We start from the raw sequence: 21,555 nt of genomic DNA on the forward strand, positions 1-21,555 counted from the left end.
TTTAATCGGTTTTCCTCACGTTTGAGGTTATGTTTGGCTTCTTTGATACTAATATATCAATGGTAATAACTCCACCGTAGTGTTCACGTGCTGCATTCCACCGATGTAGCAACGTGTGTGATTGGTTTAGACAAGATTCCTTTCGTGGCTCTGTCCAATCAGCTTCGTTGTTTTATCAAGCTACTGGCATGTTGTCCCCGCCCCCTGTCTGGAGTTGGAAATGACAGTCTGAGAGGAGAAGGAGGCGAGAGAGGTCTGCCGCTGCGTCCGACAAGCGAGCAACAAGTCTGTTAGAGTGAAACTGTGAATTAGAAGACTAAAGGCCGAAGTGCGACTGCCTGGATTAAAACTAACACTTCTTTACGAGTTCCAAGTTGGATTTAGCAGCTGAAGGAGTACGTGGCTGGCTTAGAAACAGAGTGAGTATTCCAGTGTTTTCTGTCCGGTCTGAAGCGGCTTTGTTATCAACAGGTGCTGCCTGCAGGAAGGAGCAAGCTAGCTAGTTAGCTGCTAGCATTAGCTTGATAACGTGAAGTGAAATAAACCCACACTTGCTAGATAAAGTAAGTTTTTTGTGTGTGGCTACTCGCTAAAATGATACGATAGTTTACACGAACTGAAGGCACCTTATTTCTACTGAAAATGAAGCCAATTAGCTTATAGCTCAGCTACTTGTGGGTTACTTTGATAGTGGCAGTGGCTAACCAAAACAGTCATCTCTCATAGCTAACGTTATCTGACATTCCGCCCTGTCAAATTCACAAAGAAACTAACTTATTAAAATTAAATGCAGACTTTATGTATCTGCTTACAGTTACAACAGAGAGGTGTGTTTAGTTTGTGTTTTATCATAATGTCAATGTGTAGCATTGGCCAAAATGAGAGTATTTTAATCAATACTTAAGTTACATTGGTATTATGAAGGATACTAGTTTTGATCATGCCACCTTTTAACTAATACGTGTTGTTTAAAATGAGTGTCAACACTTCCAGACTGAACTCCACTTTAACTAAAAATTTAAGGTGGTCTGTGATAATCAGAACAGACAAACGCCCACTGAAGTAAGACGTTAAGACTGTCTAACACGATAGTTTCCTATTCAGTATAAATGTACACTACAATGAATTGCTCCGGGAAATGAAGAATCTACAGCTTACCTGCCATGTACATACAGTATGCCATAAAGAACAGCCTGTAACAGCTGTAGTTCTCAAATAGAGCAACTTTCGATCGTATCTCTGATAGAGAAGTGAGAGAGCTGTACTGGGCTGTGCCAACATGAGATTCCACTCCTGAAAGCAGTATTAATGGCAAGAGAGTGATCTGTGACTTATCACAGTGTTCTTTCTTGATGTTTTCCTTCGGGCTGCTAATAACGATCATTCTCATAGTCAAGTAATCAGTCGATTATTATCTTGATTAATAGCTGTTTGTCTTGAAATGTCGGAGAATGGTGAAGAATGTCAATCAGTGGTTCCCAAGGCTTAAGATGACGTCCTCACACGTCTTATTTTACACACAACTCAAAGATGTTTAGTTTACTGCCATAATAAAGAGTTTTGACTTTTTTCTGAATAAAAGAGAAAAAATGACAAAACAATTCATTGATCATCAAACTAGTTGGTGATTCATTTAATCATCAATTAATAAGTTTCCCTGTGTTTTCACCTCATTTCAAATTAGGGCTGGACAGTAAAACAAAATATGATCAAAAATGCAATATAACCAAGTACATTATCCAAAGTGCAGGAGCTGGAACTTTTTGATAAATGCAAAATGTGTAACAGCACAACATTATAAGTAAAGCATTGTGGTGCTACATAGATGCCTTGAGGGAATGAGCGTGTGTGGCGCAGATCCCAGCAAAAATCGCATCATCATCATCGTTTTTTTCAGTGAAAATCAAATGCAAAAATTACTGCTTGAACTGTGCCACTAATTACAGGTATGCAGTTTGTCATTTTAAAACAGAATTTTGCAGGCCAAGACAGTCTCACTTTGTCGTAGGCGTGTCATAGTTGTAGTTTAGTTTTGTGTGAAACTGCTCAGTGAACTGCATCCCTTGTCTCACACAGTACACATCATCAACAGCAATCTTGCTGCCCCTTGCAACGTTATCTTACCTGAAGTGTTTTGTCACCTGGTGCTTTTATTAACTGTGAAGAGAAAGAACAAGTAAGACCCACTGTTGTGTGACTGCATCCCAATATGAAAACACACAGGTATTGTAGCCTCAGCAGCTACAGTAAGCTTTTAGAGGGAGAAAATCATGATGTCACTTACATGATTTCTGGCTGTGTCATTGTTTTAATTATGTATCTTCACTGCCTGATACTTCAACAGTTTTACAACCAGCTGCGGCTTTCTTGACTTTTAAGATTATCCTTTAAATATACAAACATCATATGTGTGATTAATGGCAAAAGCTAATTTGTTGCCATTGACTACAGTTCATATTTTTTCCAAAGTTAGGTCCCATGGTGGTCCACTGGAAGGGGTGTGACTTTGGCTCTCTATTTCAAGTCCTCAGATTATTCTGGATTGTAAATGTCAGACAGTAAAATGTTACAGTATCACACATCTTTTGACTGTTTTAAGTACCTCCATGATCAAGGGTGAAAAGCATATGTTATGTTTCTCAGATACTAACATTTTGGTTGGGATGCAAACAAGGATATGTTTGAGGACATACAGACACATATGTAAAGACAGAGGAGGAGAAGGGCAAACACGTTACCTAATGACTGTATCATTAGTCACAAGTTGCTGTCTTGAACAGCACTGACACTGAAACCACCTGCAGTATTGTCAGTGAGTGAATTCTGTCTTTGCAGTGTCATGATGTTAGCGTGAATTTGATGATAACACTGTACCACTTTGGCATTTTGTCTGAGACATGGTTCAGCCGTTCTTTTTAAAGCCAGTTTGTGTGGTGTGATTGGGGAAAGCTTACACATCAAACACAGTTGGAGTGCCTTTGGGCCAGAAAACTACTTTTGAAGAATTTAAGAATGTAAACTTTATCTCAGTCTGCCTGACAGGCCTGTCCTGTTAGATGAAAGTGAGAGCAGGAATGTAGGAATGAAACCGTCTCATGTCACAATGCTGTGGTTCAGCATGGCTACAACTAGCTGAGAGGACTCCAAACTGAATGTGTAACTGTATAACTGTGCAATACGATGCCAACTAGTGACAGAGAACACAAGACCCAACAGACACTGAGAACATCAATCATTCACTTTTTCAAAGGTCTTAACAGATTTATTTTGTGTTGTAAATTCTTTATAATCCATTGGATTTATTGAACAAACTAGGGTTAGTAGTATCAACACATATTAGACGATAAATATCAGATGTAATAATATGTGATGCAACAGATATTATTGTTGTTATTATTAAATTGTTCTGTAAAATCTGTCCTTTGTTTTTGTTGTAATAGTGATGTCAGATTTGGTGGAATATGAAATCATACATCTTTGCTGACTGCATCGTCTTTTTAAAGTACAAACGCGAAATGAGAAGCGGGTAATTATCATGATTTGTATTGGCTAAAAAAAATTAGCCATAAATTACATATTGTGTATCCCTGCACGAGATTTAGAGAACACATATCTGATGGCCGGTTGGCTTTAGGAACACACATGTGGCACCAGGAAAAAAATGTGAAAACATTTTTGTAAAGTGTGTGTTTGCATTCAGTCCAAAATTGGTTGGTTTGCATATTTTGTCTTGCAGTGAATTCCAGATAGTAGCATAGCTTTTTTTTGAAAGCAGGAAGCCTGTGTTATGACAAAAGATGATGCAAAACAAGCTGGACCAATGAAATGGTTCACACTTCTTGTTTCCTAAGTGATCATGGCCAGGGAGCTATAATATTAACATTTAATTTACTGATCACCTGTCTGCATCCTTTGGAAAAGGAAAAACAGATAATTTATTCCTTTTATTACAGCCTATTGCTGCACAAAGCATTGGTATTTTTCACACTAATGCATTACTAATGGACTATTACTTGTCCATGTCAAAGCAATACAACAGTGGGGGTGTAAATCACAAGTCATGATATGATATCATATTGATTGTTATGACAGTGATACAGTATTTGCTGACATCATAAAGTCTGCCATGATAGGGTTTCGATTTGATTCATTCAGGGGTCTGCGATTGATAACAGATGATATCATATGTCCATTTAACAGTCAGTTTCAAAATACAGGTCTGTCTTAAATATGATGATACAGACTTTGCGTCGTTTGTTGAACACTGAATTTATATATCAATCGAAATCGATATTGTTACACCCCAACAAGATACAGTACATATTTCATGTTTGCATATTATTTTGCTGTTTGCTTCTATCTGTGACCTTAATATGCTTAATATTGCTGTAGAAAATGTTTGGAAGAGATAACTCTGTTGCCAGTCTTTGTGAGAGTGTGTTCCTGAGACAGAAAGTAAAATTTCCCCTGATTTGTCTGTCTGAAAAAGCCATGTTAGTGTCAGAATGTATAGAAGATATGTGGCTTGTTAAAAAATGGATCCAGTATTTGCTTCAGTGAGTATAGGGTGAAAGAATCAGTTATAATCTGCGCCCACATTCACATCTCCTATTGGAGTGAATTGACTAAGGACCTGCCACTAGTCTCCTACAGGGACAGGCAGTGGTGAAACCCACGTTACGCAGATACAGTAAATGACTCTGTGCCATCTTCTTTCTGAACCGTCCCTGACTGTATCTGTGTCATATAAGGGCAGGGTTTTTCAAATGTTGCACAGTGCCAGAAATATTAGTGGCTGATGTTACTGACAAGTGTAGACTTGACCTTAACTTTGATATTCCCTGTTGCTTTTAACAGCAGCTACGGAGCCTTTTCATGTGTCATATTTCACAAGTTATTACAGTGAAAATAATTCTTGGTAAAGTATTTGGTGTTACAAAATGAGGAACAGGTTATTATAGGATAGGAATATGTTTTTAGATACATGGGAGAAATATCTGAACCTACTGAACCTTCCTTCCCTTCAGGTCTAGGCTGTGTTGTGAGTCTAGCCGCTGAGCTCCAGGTGCCTGTGTTTCTTCACCTACAGCTGTATATGTGAACACACTTGTACTTTAAAGCTGAACTGACCTTTAGATAGGCTGTAGTGCCAGGTATGAGGTCACATCGCTATGGTGACAGGGTCGAAGCTGACGTTTTACGGACACACCCATACACACACAGCGAGCTGGTGAAGTGGAGAGGTGAGGACGGGCACATTGGGCCACAGGCCAGCAAAATACAGAAGTCCTCTGTTCTCTGGAATGCTCTCTTGCTCACTCTCAGTCTCACTCTGGATCTCTGACCTGATTGGGAACCACTGCTAGACTGCTGCCAAATCAAAATGCGTCGCCAAATCAGGATTAGACAGCCACTGGGGCTGACATTGTCACCTGGTCAGTGTTGTTCACTGTGAATGTGTTGAAGGTTCCTTCCAGGCTGTGGCTCATCAGTGTTTAAGCAATAGTGGAGCAGTTTCTGGCTGTCAGTCAGCCTGCTTCAGCTAGCTCAAACAACAGTCACGTCATCTTAACGAACTGCTTAGCTTAGCTTTCAGTAGAGTTAAATATTGTAAAAACTAAATGCTGTTTCTGAGCATTTTTTCACCATTCATAAAAGAAAATTTTATTTTATTTTGTATTGTATTTGTTTGTTGTTCTTTATTATTTTATGTATTATTTTATTCTAGCCCTACCATCTAATGGTCACACAGCCAAATTAGGATCATAAACCCTGATAGTTCTGATAGTTTAAAGAACTAAGACGAGCTTAATTGGTTCGTTAACTCCTCGGAAAACACACTTAATTCAAACTTGACAGAAAAACATGTAAAACCATCTTTGTTAGTTTGTCCAGCAATCACCAACTGTGGTTGGGTCAAAATAAATCCTTAATTCACCATGTGAAAACAGCGCAAAGAGTCTGACTCTGCGGGCTGTTTTCCTCTCACTCGTCACCCAGCTCAGCAAACTCGTGGTCAGCTGAGTGGGTGTGTACTTCGCCACTAAATGAGAGCGCAGTGTAGAGCAGAGCTTGTCACTCCATAGACTATTACATTAGCAGAAGAAAATGACAAATGTCACCCTAAAAATCAGCCAAAAAAGCAATTGGCGATGGATTCAGCCCATTGTCGATAGACGATATATTTGTCCAAATGCCCAACCCTACTATACACTGAATTAATAAAAAAGGGTATGTCATTAACTAAAATATGTTCTATAGTCTCCGTCTCCAGCTTTGTGCCCTTTCCTCTAAATTTTTCCAGTTCCTAGTCTTAAGTCTCCCTAGGCTAGCTATGTATGCAAAATCCAAAAAACAAAAGGGAAAAGAGAATTTAATAGTTGTGGTTCTGGTTATTTTTATTATTATTTATTTATTTAATTATTTATTTTTGGCCAAAAAGGGCTTGGGAATGAGACTTGACAGTCAACTATCTCAGTGTTTCTCAACCCACACCTGATTCAAATGATCAGAGGCAGAGGCTTGATGACGAGCTGATCATTTGAATCAGGTGTGTTGGAGCAGGGAAACATCTAAAACATGCAGGGCAGGGGTCCCTGAGGACCAGGGTTGAGAAACACTGAACTATCTTACTGAACTGTGATTAGCCAAAGACTCCTGTCACAGGCTACATTTTCTAAAGCTTGAAAGCAAAACCAAGAGGAGGAGCTGAAGTCTACTTTTGTTTCAGACTACTTGAATTACAATATACAGAGAGTTTATTCTGGAAATATTTTCCACCTGGCACGAAAAAACTGCGTACCCCAGTTTTAAGTATGTCCAAGTGTTTTGATGACATTGACAAAAGATTATTGATTGAGATCTGTTAACTCTATTCATCTTTTCTAATTCAGTAAACCATAAATGACTTCAGGTATTCAAATAGAAACCCAGCTTGTGTCTGTATCCCCCCCCCCCCCCCTCCATTCTCTTTGTCTGGTACAGGGTGGTACAGCCCTTTTTGAGAATGTGTGTGTGTGCACACATGTGTGTTTTAGAGTGTACTGTTAAAAGCAAGATAAGAGGCAGCTCTGCTTCTGCTCCCAATGACAGTCAGTATTTACACACACAGACTCACTGCTTTACTATTCTCTTTGTGTCACATAATGATGGGTGATTTTTTAAAAAGAGTTGTCGTGCACTTTCTACTGTACATACACTTAAGTTGGGCATATATTTAGAGTTGGCTGCCCCTGACTAATTTTAGAATTGGGCCAAACTGTAGCCTGGACTGTTGTTGTTTGACATGCAGTTTTACAGTTTCACAACAGCTGACTAATTGCCTGAATCAACAGTGGCTGTCAGATGACCAGCTGGATTTGTGGCAGGTCAGAAATTTTTGTCAGTTTTCTGCAGGTTGAGCAGTTGTGCAGCCTGATTTCTCTCATGGATGCTGTCAGATGTTCCCTTAAGAACTGCATTGAGCTTGTTTTAATATTATTGGAGTGGTATTTTACATGTTGTGGCTATAGCTGTAATCTCAACTGAGACTGTGTTGTAACAAAAATAAAATTCCCAGCAGAAGAGAGAGTCCTTACCATTTGCATCTTCCACCCATCTACCCCTCCATTTTCTTTTTTCTTTTTCCTTTCTGCAAAAACAGCATTTTCTTTTGTCAGCATTGTTGAGAATTGAGTTTCAATAAACTTAATTGTAACTGACAATGGACAAAATTGATCTGACATTTTACAGACCAAACCAGTAATTGATAATGAAAATAATCGGTAGTTGCACCCTTACCAAGGAGATTCCTAATAATGTACAATGTCTGCTCAGTTGTTATTGCCATGTTCTTCATTAGAATGTTTATGGCTGCAAAATCTGAAACAATGATATTGATGATGAGTTCATCTGTTCATTATTGTTGTGTTTAATGATCGATAAGCAACAGAACCTGTAGAATTAACATGAAATCATTATTAATTTGTTGTTATTGCTTGCTAGCATAAAGAATAATGTAGTAGTAGTTGAAAATACCAGATTTTGTTCTCCTCCCCTCAGAAGAGGCCAGTTGCTGCTTTTCATTGTTAGACAGCTTAAAGAAACAAATTCCACAGTGAGATAATGCTCTACAGTATCAAGCCTTGAGTTTACACATCAATCCTGTTTTACGTCAGGCTTTGCGTCATGTCAATCACCCGACACCCACAGGAGGAAATGGAAGTTATATAAGCAATCATTGCAAAATCTATGCAGTGGAATGTAGCCTAAACTGGGTATAGGAATTTGTTGTGGAATTTTGTTGGTGCTTACAGTATATTGCCCTGAATGTTAACCTCCACTTATATGGATTCAAGGTGGCACGCAGGTTTAGTGTTGAGCACATCATTTACACACTATTTTCCCCTATATCTCACTGTAGTGCCGCATGATGAAGTAATTAATTTCCTGAGCACTTTTGAGCATTGTAGTTGAGTGGAACAGAAAACAGCTCTGAGCTCCTGATCCCCAAGGGAATCAAAATGAACACAGTTGGTTGACTCTGGGTTTTCACTTCAGTGGGTCAGACCATATATGCTTGACATTGGAACTTTATCACATTCTCCAGGTTGCACTACTAGGTGACTTTTGAGTCTTCAGTCACAGTGGGCAACACCAGGATTCACAATGAATACCATCCTGTGTGGGGCATTCCAGTCCTTAAGACTTTTTTTAAAATTTTTAAATTATTTTTCTTAGAGAATTTGTTTCTTAGTCCGCTATTCCTGGCCAACTTGGCCTAAAACTGTGGGCATAGATGGCAGCAAAAGACAGACTTTTGAAACATCATTGCCTGATATTATTTCATTTTATTATATTTTGAACAAACTGACTTTGATTATATATGATGAACAAAGTCATATGTCATATGTTGGTACATTTTTTTCATTGTAATTATATTATTTATTTTATTATCATTAACAAATCGACACTAAAATATATTTGTTTGCTATTTTGTCATAAATCTTACTGAATAATCATTTTACAGTAAACTATACACTAAACTAGAATTGCAGTGATTAGCCAATGAATCAGTTAGCTGTCAGGTATTAAATTAATCCCCAGCTATTTTGATAATTGATTTATTGTTTAGAGTCATTCTTTAAGAAAATATGTCAAATTTCTCTGATATCAGCTTCTCATATGTGAGTACTTTTTGGTTAGTTCTCTACTACAGTGAACTGAATATGTCTGTGTTGTGGACAAATGGAGGACAAGGACATTACCTTGGACCTTGAAAAACATTGATTGACACTTTTCACATTTTTCACGATTTTCTGACATTTAATTGACCAAACAACCAATCGAGAAATTGATTGACAGATTTATTGATAATGAAAATAAGTGTTAGTCGCAGCCCATAAACCGAGTGTAGGGACAGAAATAACTGCTGCAGATGGAAGCTGAAGTACGAATTTATATTGAGCAGGCAGGAAATACAAGGCAGACGATAAACAGACTCAGACAAACCGCCTGAAGCTTGAAGGACTAAAACTGAATCACTAGAGCTTTTGCAGTGTTCTCAACCCTTTATTCGCAGGGCTTTTTGTTTCCCATAGCTTTTCCTTGAACTGTTGCCTCAGCAAGACACATGCAAACACACATTCATACGTGCGCACCAGGGGGTAAGCTCTGGCAGCAGATGGTGTTGTGTGTATGGGGAGGGTACTCATGTTAGATTATAGCTTATCAACTCTGTGTGTGTTTCTTTAGCAGTGTGTAGGCCAGCAGGTCCTCAGATAGAGGCTTATTTAACTAAGTGACTGGTCTGAGGGTAGGGATCCAGTAGGAAACAGCTGCAGCTGCATCAGCAATAATACAGGATTTTCCAGCCAAACTGGGTGTCAAAACCAAACCCCGCCTCATCCTTTCCCCCGCATCTACAGCACATTCAGCCACAAACAGTGATCTTTAGAAGACAGCTTTCACTCAGAATGTATGGATCACTGCTCAAAGTAGGTCACGGCTCTGTTTCTGCTGGCTCTCCACATCATTAGAACAATAGTATTTTAATGAGCATGCCTCTGAGGAGGAGAAAACATCCATTCAGCTCAGGCACCTGCTGGTTAAGTGGCTTCATTTACATTTACGGGCAGTACAACTCTTAACCTGCCTCAATGTCCAAAATCAACACTCTAGCTCACTTACTAAGGGTTAGTGAATTGCACAACTATAGAAAATTCATTATAAAAGCCAACTTAAGGGGGAATCTGTAATTCATTCACTGTAATAAATCATAAAATGGTGATGATATGTCATCAGAAATCAAGGAAACAGGATACATTGAAATACTTGCTTCATTGACATCAACGTTACAGCTGCAGTGTCCTTTTAAATTTCTAGTTCAGGCTGCAATACCCGTTTTTGTCTGCCCTTTTCACATTAATTAAAGTTCAAATTAGTGCCGAATGATCGCTAAATGAGTCATTGTCTGTTTATGAGTTGCAAGAAATCATTAATAATCTTTTAGGAGCAGTAGATGTTTGTAATGGTTAAATTGAGCAATATGTTAATGGGTGTCTGGCAGGCAGTGAGACAGGCAGCCACTTAACTCAAACTCCAGAGTGTGTATTTTCGTAGCAATGGGCTTCTGTTTTCATGATAACGGGCTTAACTTTGCTTTAACAAGACAACTGTCACTTATAAACAACAAATCAACTTTCAATGCACGACTCATCCTCGCTTGTTATTGTCAATTTAAGATGCTGTGTGTGTCCTGAGCTCCTGTGGTGTTCCTGAAGCCTGCCTGAGAATCCCCAAGTCTGGGGAGGAGGGGTTGGTGGGAAAACCGCTCACTTCAACCATAGTTCATATATTAAATAGGATTTCTACCTGTTTAATATATAGTCTATGGCTTCAACTCGCTATTTTTTTTACTGCTGTCCTCATTTTTGCTTGTGCAATTGTTTTGTATTTCTCCTTTAATCCATACATGTATCTTCTAAAATGCATTCAACTCACTGTCAGTCTTGTTTAGTGTATAAAATCAGGTACCTTGTATTAAAACTTTAATATACATACACACACACACACACACATTTGAAAGAGAAATGTTTGACAGTTAAATAATAAATCCTTCTGCATTTTGATGAAGTGTAACATAGCCAATCACACCTTTGTCACAGCTATTTTGCTTTGATATGATTTTCTCTAAATCAGAGTGAGTGCAACGTGGACAGCAGACACAGACCAAAGGCTGTATATAAGTGATGGCTATGCCATTGTAATTTTAATGTAATTTGTGCTAATGTCAGACCCTGGCCTGGTTACTCAGGAAACGGCTCACATCAACATCATAAGTGGGATTGAATAACCCTGGAAACCTTGTATTCCAGTTGTAGTACTAAGATGCTGGCCCTGTTTCTATTAAACAGCTTACTGTGTCTTGGAAACAGCTTCTCACCATGTGCACAAACTCAGGCTTGCATAATATTATGAAGACCTTTAAATGTCAGCCTAGAAAAGAAAACATGCCTGTCTAATTAGATTATTTGTCAGTAATGCCAAGAACAAACATTTTCCCACTCAGGGAATCTAAGAAAAGTAAAGTAAAAGAAATGATCAAGGTTGATACAAACTCCAGCTGAATAGAGCTGTGTTCAGGACTTTACTGAGGTCAGTTAACACATGTTATGTCCAGATTCCATACTAAAGGCACGATCTGTGTCTATGACTATCACCAGCAGAGGCGTTCGCAGGCGTCAACCACACACATTTCCTTGCTATTGCTTGAGGCTATGACTTCGCCAGTCAAGATCAACAAAGTTGAACTCCATGCAAAGCAAAGATGTGAATTTGGGCATGTGTGACCAAAGCATAATTTTCATTCTTCTTTAAACTAGTGGTGTAACTAACAGTTACTTTCATGGTTGATTAATCTGTTGATTTATTTCTTGATCAGTTAAATGATAAAAAATGTTGATTATTGTTACCCAAAGCCCAAGATGATGTTTTTAAATGTCTTGTTTTGTTTACAGCCCAAAGATATTTAGTTTACTGTCATAAAGGAGTAAAGAAACACAAGACATTTACATTTAAGAAGTTGAAAGCAGAGAATTGACTTTTTTTCTTAAAAAATTACCCAAACCAATTAATCGATTTTCTGAATAGTTTGTGATAAATTTAATAATTGATCAATCATTGGAGCTCCAGTTTAACCTGGAAAAGTGACCTTATTAAATGTGCTCTGTGGAGTTTTATTGTACACAAAAAGTTAGGTTTACATTCATGATGTAGTACTCTCCAAACATATCGTGTGTATCTTTGAAGCCAGACAAACATGTTGAACAGAGCTGTTTTTTATGTGCTAAATCCTGCATTGTGTATGTTCTTCTTTTCTAGTTTCCAGTCTATCAGTCTAACTGTCAGTCCGTGAAATAGCATGAAACTAGCAGCAGGACTGTGAATAGCATCATGTGGCTTCTTGTGCACGTGCATTTAAAATACTGACTCACTCATTAAAACATTGGTCCAAAGTGCTACTAGAGTTTACGGGGAAACCCTCCACATTGTACCTTTAAGGATGCTCAGAAAAAGGCATGTTGCAAACTAAAGCACTTGATTTTTGAGAGTGGTTTTGGTAAAAATTTATAATTAATGTAAATGGATGAGATTGCTCCACAAACTATTCAGTCTTTCTATTATTTGCTTTCTTTGTAAAGTTTATTTGGCAATGTAATACCAAAGCAGTGTCCCAAACCTGCACCACATACTAATTCTGAGCAGGTCTTGAGCATATATTGTGTTCACACTGTAAAAAGCTGGTATGCATACTAAAAAAAGATTGATTTTGTGGGTGTTTTTTGTATTTCACAACAGACTTGTTGACTTGATACACACGTGCAACTAATATTGTTAATGATAGCTCTTTTCCTTTTAAGTGGCCCTGTAAGAGAAGCCATTGAGCATGCACGATACCTAGACCTCGCTACTGACACATGTGCTTTTGATACTCAAACTACTACTGCTGTGAAAATTTCTGCTGCAAAAATGACATATAAGTACACATATCATCACTGTCCAGTGAAAAACACTGAGTTCCAAAATGTCCTCTTTTTAGGAGCTAAGAAGAACAGCTGTGTTTTCAGCTTAGTGGCAATGCGTTTTTCAGATTTTCACAGACAGATTTTCATAAAGAGTATAAAAGTATAAAAAACAAGGTAAAGTATGTTGATATCTTGTATTCTAACTTTAAAACAATACACTGTTAAGATTATAATATAGTATCTACTAGGGTTAGGTAGGTATCTAAATCATAAGTTTCATCATGACATGATATTATATCAATTCAGTATTTGATTCACTGGTCACTGATCAATATCAGATGATATTATCATATGTCCATTTAAGATAATCCATTACATTCATATCATCTCACAAAAAGCAACAAAATTATGATGCAACAATTTTATGACTGAACTCTTCCAGATACAGACATGCCATGGGAATTTCAAAATAAAGGCATACCTTTAAGATGACAGTAGAGAGTGATATTTTCACTTTGCATTCCAAGTAATGGATTGTTGAACATTTAATCAATATATCAATTCAGACTGATTAATCATTACACTCTTAGTACCTACTGTATAGCAGTATGCAATTGTGACGCAGCAACAATGTCATAAAGCAGTAAAAGATGCAAACGAAAGTAGAAACACCTGTTGGTGGGTCTTGCTTGTGTTGCTGAGTATAATAAGCTTGTTTTTAATGGACTTTGTCTCTCTAAACTTTCACTCTGTTAACCATTGTTTCACAACTTTCAGCTGTTATTACCAACTGTTTTCACAATTTTAGTTTTTAAAGTTTTAAAGTTCAAAGTTAAATTGAACTTGCAGTAGCCTAATAACAGAGAATTATAAAGTTTTTTTGAGCTGGGTTTTTTGGAACTGCTGATATCCAGTTTCATCCCTTTGTTAAAACTTTTTTACAAGGGCTGTTACTGGCAACTAATTTACCTGTTGATTAAACACAAAATTTAATTTGGACTAGACAACTAGTCTAATAGAAACACTAAACACTGTCTGCAAAAATACTGTGTGTTAAGAGCCATTTGGAGCCGTTAATCACAGTCTACAATCGCTAAATTGTATTTTAAATGCCGCTGAAATGCACGCCATTTTGCGCTGTGCAATTCAAACATTAATAACAGTAACCTACAAAACATGAAAACTCACTAAATGCTTTACCTTTTCAGACCGAAGAGGATCACAGTATCGGTGGTAAATGACCCAGAGCTGACGTTAGCTGCCAGCCTGCTACACAGTGTGGCTAACGTTCGCAGTGCTAGCAACAGCACCTGCTCTGCTTACAGGTTAATGTCCGTGTCTGTGCTGAATGTGATCACATGTTGCTCCAATCGAGTGATTATATATCAGTGTATTTTGTCACAATCTAGATTCAACGTTATTTCCATTTTCTGTATCAAAACACTGCCAGACCACACTGGTTTAATGAGATGCTATCGTTCCAACTCTGCTGATTAAAACATCCAGGGTTGCCTGGACCATCGGGGCATACACGCTTACAGCGAGAGTGGCTACCTTCTGAGAGGACTGCAGCCTCGACTAGTGGCGGGTGGCTGCAGAACATCTTAGAGGCAACACTTAACTGGCATTGTGCATGAATAAAATATTGATAAATAGTTTAACCCACTAGGATTTCTGGTGCCAGCTAGCAAGGGTGGCGACATTTAATAATGTAGCTGACTAATCACACACATCCCTAGTTTTTACCTGATTATTTCAGTCGAAACAAACTTGAACAGCTGAGTTCAAAGCTTCACATACATAGCTTAAGTTAAATTATGTGCTAACAAGGTGCTAATGCATGGTCATGACCCATGTACACATTTCCAGTAGTTCTCATAACATGCTTAGCTCAGGCTGTTGACGTCTTTTTGTTTTTTGGAAACTAGTAATCCACTGGGATGATTTCCAGTCATTTATTTTCCTTGCCTAAGGCCCCTGACTGTGTTCAACAGCCTCATTTTGATCCACACTGTAGATTGTATCCCTCATAGTGGTGTTAGCAGCATACTGTTTATTGTTATAGGAGGATGGCTGACCCCCTCTGATGAGCTGCTTAAATCCTCCTGCTCTTACCTCTGCTCAGTGATGTCTGAGCATCAGACACTGACTACTCAGACTGCAGGGCCTTTATCACTCTGTTATGGCTCCACTGGCTCTTAGACAGAAACCTTATCACAGGCTTCCTTCACCTCAATTAACCTGCTACCATTTTAAGTCATGGCAACAGAACATGAGGTATTTCAGGCTGTGTAGTAACTGCATGGTGATTCACAGCTCTACAATAAAATATGCAAAATATTTCAAGTGCAAAATGTCTATTATTACATTTTATGCAAAACATATTGCTGAAAAAAAAACAAAGGTTTGCCCATAACAATGGCACTGACTAATTTAAAAACAGCACTGGCAGCAGTCACGTCAGAATTTAGAAATGCGAACTAGGACTAGTCTTTTATTTGGATTACACCAACTGTGCAGATACAAGTTCTCTAGAGGCTGGTTGACATCTCCGAGAGGGATAGGGTGAGAAGCCCAGTCATCCGTGAGCCGCTGCTGTTTTGCGTAGAAAGGAGCCAGTTGAGGTGGTTTGGGCATCTTGTTAGGATGCCTCTTGGTCGAGGCGTTCCAGGCACGTCCAGCTGATAACCAGGTGGGATTATATCTCCACCCTAGCCTGGGAATGCCTCAGGATCCCCCAGGCAGAGCTGGTTAATGTGGCCAGGAAAAGGATAGTCTGGGATACCCTGCTGGAACTGTTAGCTCTGCGACCCGACTTCGGGTAAGCGTTTGAAGATGGATGTACGTGCAAACACCAACTGTCCTGCTTCAACCCAAAATATAACAATAGTAATGCACCTCTCTAATAGACTGGATTTGTGTTGATGGTATTGATTGACCAAATATGATATGACCACACCTAATATGATTTCTTGGTCAGGAGAATAGTCAAATACTGTCATTTTTAAAATCTTCTTGAGCAATGAACATTAGACATTGTATCTTCAGCCTCATGTTAGCGTAAATATAGGGGAATGATCACAATCAGGAGCACACAGTGTGGAAGTATTTTTTAAATTTAGGAAAAAAAAGAACTGTGAATCAGTACTGGAAGAGAGAATTGTGTGGAATTACGCCTACTTTAAAGTACTATTTTTATATATTCTTACAGTGTTAATACTCACAGTTATCAATGCAAAAACACTGAGAATGTTAGAGTAGTGTGTTTTGATCGCTTGCTCACACACGGGCATACACGCGCGCACACACACTCCCCTCCCCCATCCGTGGAATTTTGTTCCCAGGGCTGCCTGGCATTCCTCACTGCTGCATCATGGGACCTCTGCCGTGTGTGTGTGTGTGTGTGTGTGTGTGTGTGTGTGTGTGTGTGTGTGTGTATGTGTGTGTGTATGTGTGTGTGTATGTGTATGTGTATGTGTATACAGTCCTGTTGGTTAGAGATAGCATATCAGACATGCTGTTGTTATTGTGGCTCTGACAGATAAGGCATCCATCCATCCCTCACCTGTTTATTTTTATCTCCCCTCTCTCTCCCCATTCATTTCTACCTTGCTTGCCCTCTCTTGTCCCTCCCTCTGTTTTGTCATCCATCCATCCACACTTCCCTCCCACCACCTCCCTACATTGTACTCCCGTCCTCTAGTATGTGTGTAGGTGGCAGGGGGACCACCCGGTCACTGACAAAGCCGTTGTCATGGTTATGTATGGAAAGTGGGGGGAGCTCTGATGATGTTGCCCCTGAACTACTAAACAGAAGGCAAGCAGTGGTGGTAGATATGATTAAGATGGAGGTAACATGGTATTAAACTAGTCTGTTAATCAGTCATCCTTATACAGACAGTCATACTCGGCCAATAAACCAGTTGGTTATGTAGTACACTAACTAGGTAAGGCTGTAAACCAGTAGTCAGTAGACCAGCAAACTAGTCAGATGTTTAACATTGCAGTCACTTCACTAGTTTGGTAACCATCAAAGGATAATTCTAATTTATTAGACCTTGGGCATAATTTTTGGTAGTTTGGGCTATCTCGCAAGGCTCAACAATAGGGTTTGCCTGCTTGCCCAGGGCAAGCGAAATGCCATGTCATGCAAGTAAATCTGGCAACTTAATTGCCAGACTGGGCAAGAGGTTGAACCCTTGTCTTGTCTAATCTATGCAAAGTCTAAAGATAAGTGAAATGGCCTGTGAGGCTGGAGCATGGGTGTGTAAACTGATCATTTGCAAGAAAATAATAAATCACGGTGCTGTATGTTAAGGCCCTGAAACTCATTGCTCTTGTTTGTTTTGGGGCGGGGCTAAATTCTTTAAAAAAATGACGTCATATACTTGTGTGCAACAATTACAGTATGTTGCGTTCCAGTCAAAGTTAGAGTTTGGAATTTCCCCACTTGAAGTTTCCAACGTCCAACCTCCAAGCATTCCAGTTACACTGCACCAAACATAAACGAAAACATTTCTTTTGCAAACATACATATAACTTAACAGGTTTTACCATATTATCTATTGTTTTAATTAGATATAGTAAAATATAATTTACATACCTTTTAGTCAATGGTTTACCATTGACAGTGAGCACTATCACTGCCATTACTTCCTTGTGAAGTTGGGGTAGATGAATTTGCTCCGAGTTCACAAACTCCGACTTTGAGTGACGTTCCATTGTTCTTTTTCTAGTAGGAGGTCAGACATGGTGAGTTCAAAGCATTAGTGTTGAGCAACATTTTAATCAAAATGTGATGACACTTGTGTAGTTGTTTACTACGGTTGCCAGGCCACTGTAGATCAAATTTGACACTTTAATTTTGCTGGTTGTTTATTTCTGTTAAGAAATACTTGAATGTGATTTGGAAATGAGTTTTCAAGGGGTATAATCTCTGTTTTTGACATGTCACAATGGGAAAAGTGCAGGTCTAAGTGAAAAAATTAATGGTGGCTGAATTCCACTTGGCTGCTTCAGGTATGGTTCGTACACTGTCATGGCTTGCAGTGTCACTTAACATCCCATTGTTAATATTAGCCTCTGTGCTTTTCCTACATTGTCCAGCCTGCTGGAAAGGCCTACTTTCAGCTGTCTCAACCAACTTTATTTTTATTTTCTTCATTTTCTCATGGCAATAATAACATTGTATTCACCAGGTTAATTGCTGAGATCTGAAAACACCTAAAACTAGCCACTTATTAGGTAGCTACATCATTTAATCAGTGAACTAATAAGCCATAATAGAGACCGGTCATTTGTGTGGTTTGCTTTAAATTTTGCTGAGCACAGTGCTAAAGCCACTTCTTCACGCAAACTGTTTTTGTTGTGGGTGACTGAACACTCAGTCATCCTGTGTTTGACCAATCATACCAGACTGTTGGTCACAGGTAAATCCAGCACTATCAGACCTGGGGCTGATAGTGTGCCTTCACAGCTCTTATTGTATAGCTGTCTTTTAATCCATATTGGAGGAATGTTGGGATGCAGAATGACAATAGTCAGACTAGATTAATGACATAGTTTTCCTGCTTTCTCCATAGGTGAAGGTATCATGGCCATCCTGTTTACAGAACTGCCCTCCTAGACCTGTCTGATATATTGAGATACATACCTAAACATCTCTGGAATCCACACAAACACACCCACGTTTGCCTCTTGGTGTGTGTTTGTGAGGGATGACAACCTCCCATCTGAACGGCCATGTGGCTGGGGAGGGAGGAGGAGGAGGAGGAGGAGGAGGAGATGAAGACCTGAGGGGAGGACAGCAGCACCGGGAAATGGCCGTCGACTGTCCAGGAGAGCTGGGGAGTCGAACGCTACCGGTCCGCCGGTCTGCACAGCTGGAGAGGATACGACAGCACCAGGTATGTACACACATGTGCACACACACACACACACACACACACACACACACACACACACACACACACACACACACACACACACACACACACACACACACATACACACACACACACACATAATCCACACACTTACTTGTTGATTTATCAAGTACACTGAATTATGGGGCTGAATTATGAAGGGAATTAATAGGTTAGCGAGGTATGTTGAGTCTTAGAGTTTTCATTGTCACAATGGTGGCTCTTTTTTTACCTGGCTAGATCACCGTGGTAACTTAGAACTCATAACCTGGTCTGGAGCAGGTTATGTTCAGAGTTTTGATTTTAAACCAGCTCTAAAATGCACCACTCATTAACTAATTCCTCTCCTGATGATGTTCTTTGTGAGCAATATAGATTCTCAGCTGCAGGAAGATGCCATATATACAAAGTTGCTGAGCTGTACTATAGTGATGTCACAGAACGTAGGCGTGTAATGTAATTACAGGTGTACAAACTATGCATCAGGTTACCATGGGAACCTCAACTGGTGATGCAGAAAATCATTTTTCCCCATTTGTTTCAGGTCATTTTAATACTTTAACTATCCTCATACTAACAGAATGATGAAGCAACTACAGACACTTTCAGCGATGTTTTTAAGCTTGATCCTCATTTGCTGCCAAGTCCATTTTGTACTGCTGATATCGTGGGGGGTGATCCATTCAGACCGCAGACCAGTGATGATCCATTACAACCCTTCTTGAAACTCCCTTTATCATTAAATCTTGTTCGGTTGTGTAAAATGTTTGTGGTCAGCTCAGATAATCATAATCATACGAATTGTGACTAATCTAGGAAGCATTTGCAAAAGAGTTAATCATAATGATATAAATAGTCCAGCAAAGCAGACAGGCTTTAACAAATTAAAAACCTCATATCACTTAAAATGGTATCTGTGATGCATTTGCTTGTTCGTGTGCATCAGGAGGATCTCCGTCGTCGCAGAGAGGAGGAGGGACGGCAGCTGGACCTGAACGCCTCGCTCAGACTCAGGAAGCTCTCCCAGCATCCCCACATCGGCATCGACAACCCCACATTCCTGCAAGACACATACACACCACAGCAGCCTGCGCTCGGCAGCCAGCACACACACGCATTGCTGGGTAAAAAATACACACACACACACACACACACACACAGATGAGAGCAGAACTGCTGATCGCTGGTGTTGTGAAGCTCTCAAGGGGAGAGGAAAATATAAAGAGGGAGATGTGAGAGGGATGTTAAAAGATCATTTAAATAAAAAAGGAGTGATGAAGAAGAGGAAGAAAGAAGAGAAGGGTGGAATAAAGAGATGGAGAGAGAGAGAGAGAGAGAGAAAGCTGGCTGGGAGGGAAAGGAATGTAAGGAAGTCATGGCTGCCATCAGGGAGGGAATTCCTCAGGGAGGGAGAGAAGGACACGAGAGGCTCTTGAGGGCGACTTAATTAAAACTTTGTTAGGGGTGGTAATGTTGACACACACAGACCATCACACAAACAGGAACACACACTGTAGAACAAAAGTATTAAGTAGGAAATGAGATGCAGTCTTTCACACACACAATCAGAAGCCTGGACAAGCAGGCTGTCTTCTGATAGGATCTGATTGTAAAGTGAATCTCTCTCTTTTTTTCATCTTTTTATCATTTTTGTCTTTAGGTAGTTTGAAGTATAAATGTCAGAGGTTATTCATGTGAGCGCATGTGTTTTCTTGCAGAGTTGGAGGAGCTGCTGCTGTCACTGAAGCAGGTCCGCGGCTGCCTGTCCGACCAGCAGAGTCAGAATGACATCGAGCTGGTTCTTGCACTACTAAACAAGGTAATATAAAAGGAATTAGACAGAAAGAGCTTGGAGACAATAAGTAATTGTGGTATTTTTCTGGCCTGTGAGGTAGAGGGGATTTACAAAGACGGAGCAGTGTAGTCACCGCTGTCTGAGCAGGAGCATCCATGACAACAGGGGCCTCACAAAGATTCTCACTGCTGGAATGAACGCTTCAGTATGGGGAGAGGAGGCTGGAGGCTATAGACACATGAATCAAATATTTTTGGATTTAAATTTACTGATGGGTGCTTTTTTGTGCCAGTATTAAATATTTTTAAGTTAGATATTTTTCTACCGAAAGCCAACAAATAATTCAGAGTTTCTGCTGGAACATTGTTCCCTTTATCAGAGTTAAAAAGCCTCAAATGGTCCTTCTTAGGAATATTTCCAGGAGCCTTTTTGAGGAAATCAGAAATGTTATCTGTATTTCAAAACCTAGTTTCCGTTTGGTTTCCCCAACATATCCTGTTAGAGTATAGTTTGCAGTACTGAATATCAGAGACTAATGAAACACAAAATATTAATATCAAATAATCAAAGTCTTTACTTAAAGGAGAAATCTGTCATTTGTTTACTGTAATGAATCATAAAATTACCATGTTGAGTCATCAGAGATCAAGGAATCATTTTAAGTTGGAATACTCACTGCACTTTACATGAATGCTGCAGGCATGGTGTCCCTCTTTTGTATATCTGTTTTACATACATTAATTCGTTCAAATTAATGCTGAATTAGTAAGTGTCTGTTTATGAGTCATAAGAAATCATTAATAAGCTTGTGGAAGCCATAGATGTTCATAGC

General features: G+C 39.2%; 1 protein-coding gene across 1 annotated transcript in view; it reads left to right on the plus strand.

The window, feature by feature from the left end:
* The first annotated feature begins 234 nt into the window (after positions 1-234).
* Positions 235-21,555, plus strand: part of pals1a (protein associated with LIN7 1, MAGUK p55 family member a) — a 34,904-nt gene continuing 13,583 nt past the window's right edge. The window contains exons 1-4 of the mRNA XM_084742260.1: positions 235-419; positions 18,587-18,910; positions 19,875-20,052; positions 20,647-20,747. Coding sequence (XP_084598386.1) covers positions 18,722-18,910; positions 19,875-20,052; positions 20,647-20,747 — 468 coding nt within the window. The 5' untranslated portion in view covers positions 235-419; positions 18,587-18,721. The remainder of the gene's footprint in view (positions 420-18,586; positions 18,911-19,874; positions 20,053-20,646; positions 20,748-21,555) is intronic.

The sequence above is a fragment of the Lutjanus erythropterus genome, chromosome 18 (genome assembly GCF_056507025.1).
Source record: "Lutjanus erythropterus isolate fLutEry1 chromosome 18, fLutEry1.hap2, whole genome shotgun sequence".
Taxonomy (NCBI): Eukaryota; Metazoa; Chordata; class Actinopteri; order Lutjaniformes; family Lutjanidae; genus Lutjanus; species Lutjanus erythropterus.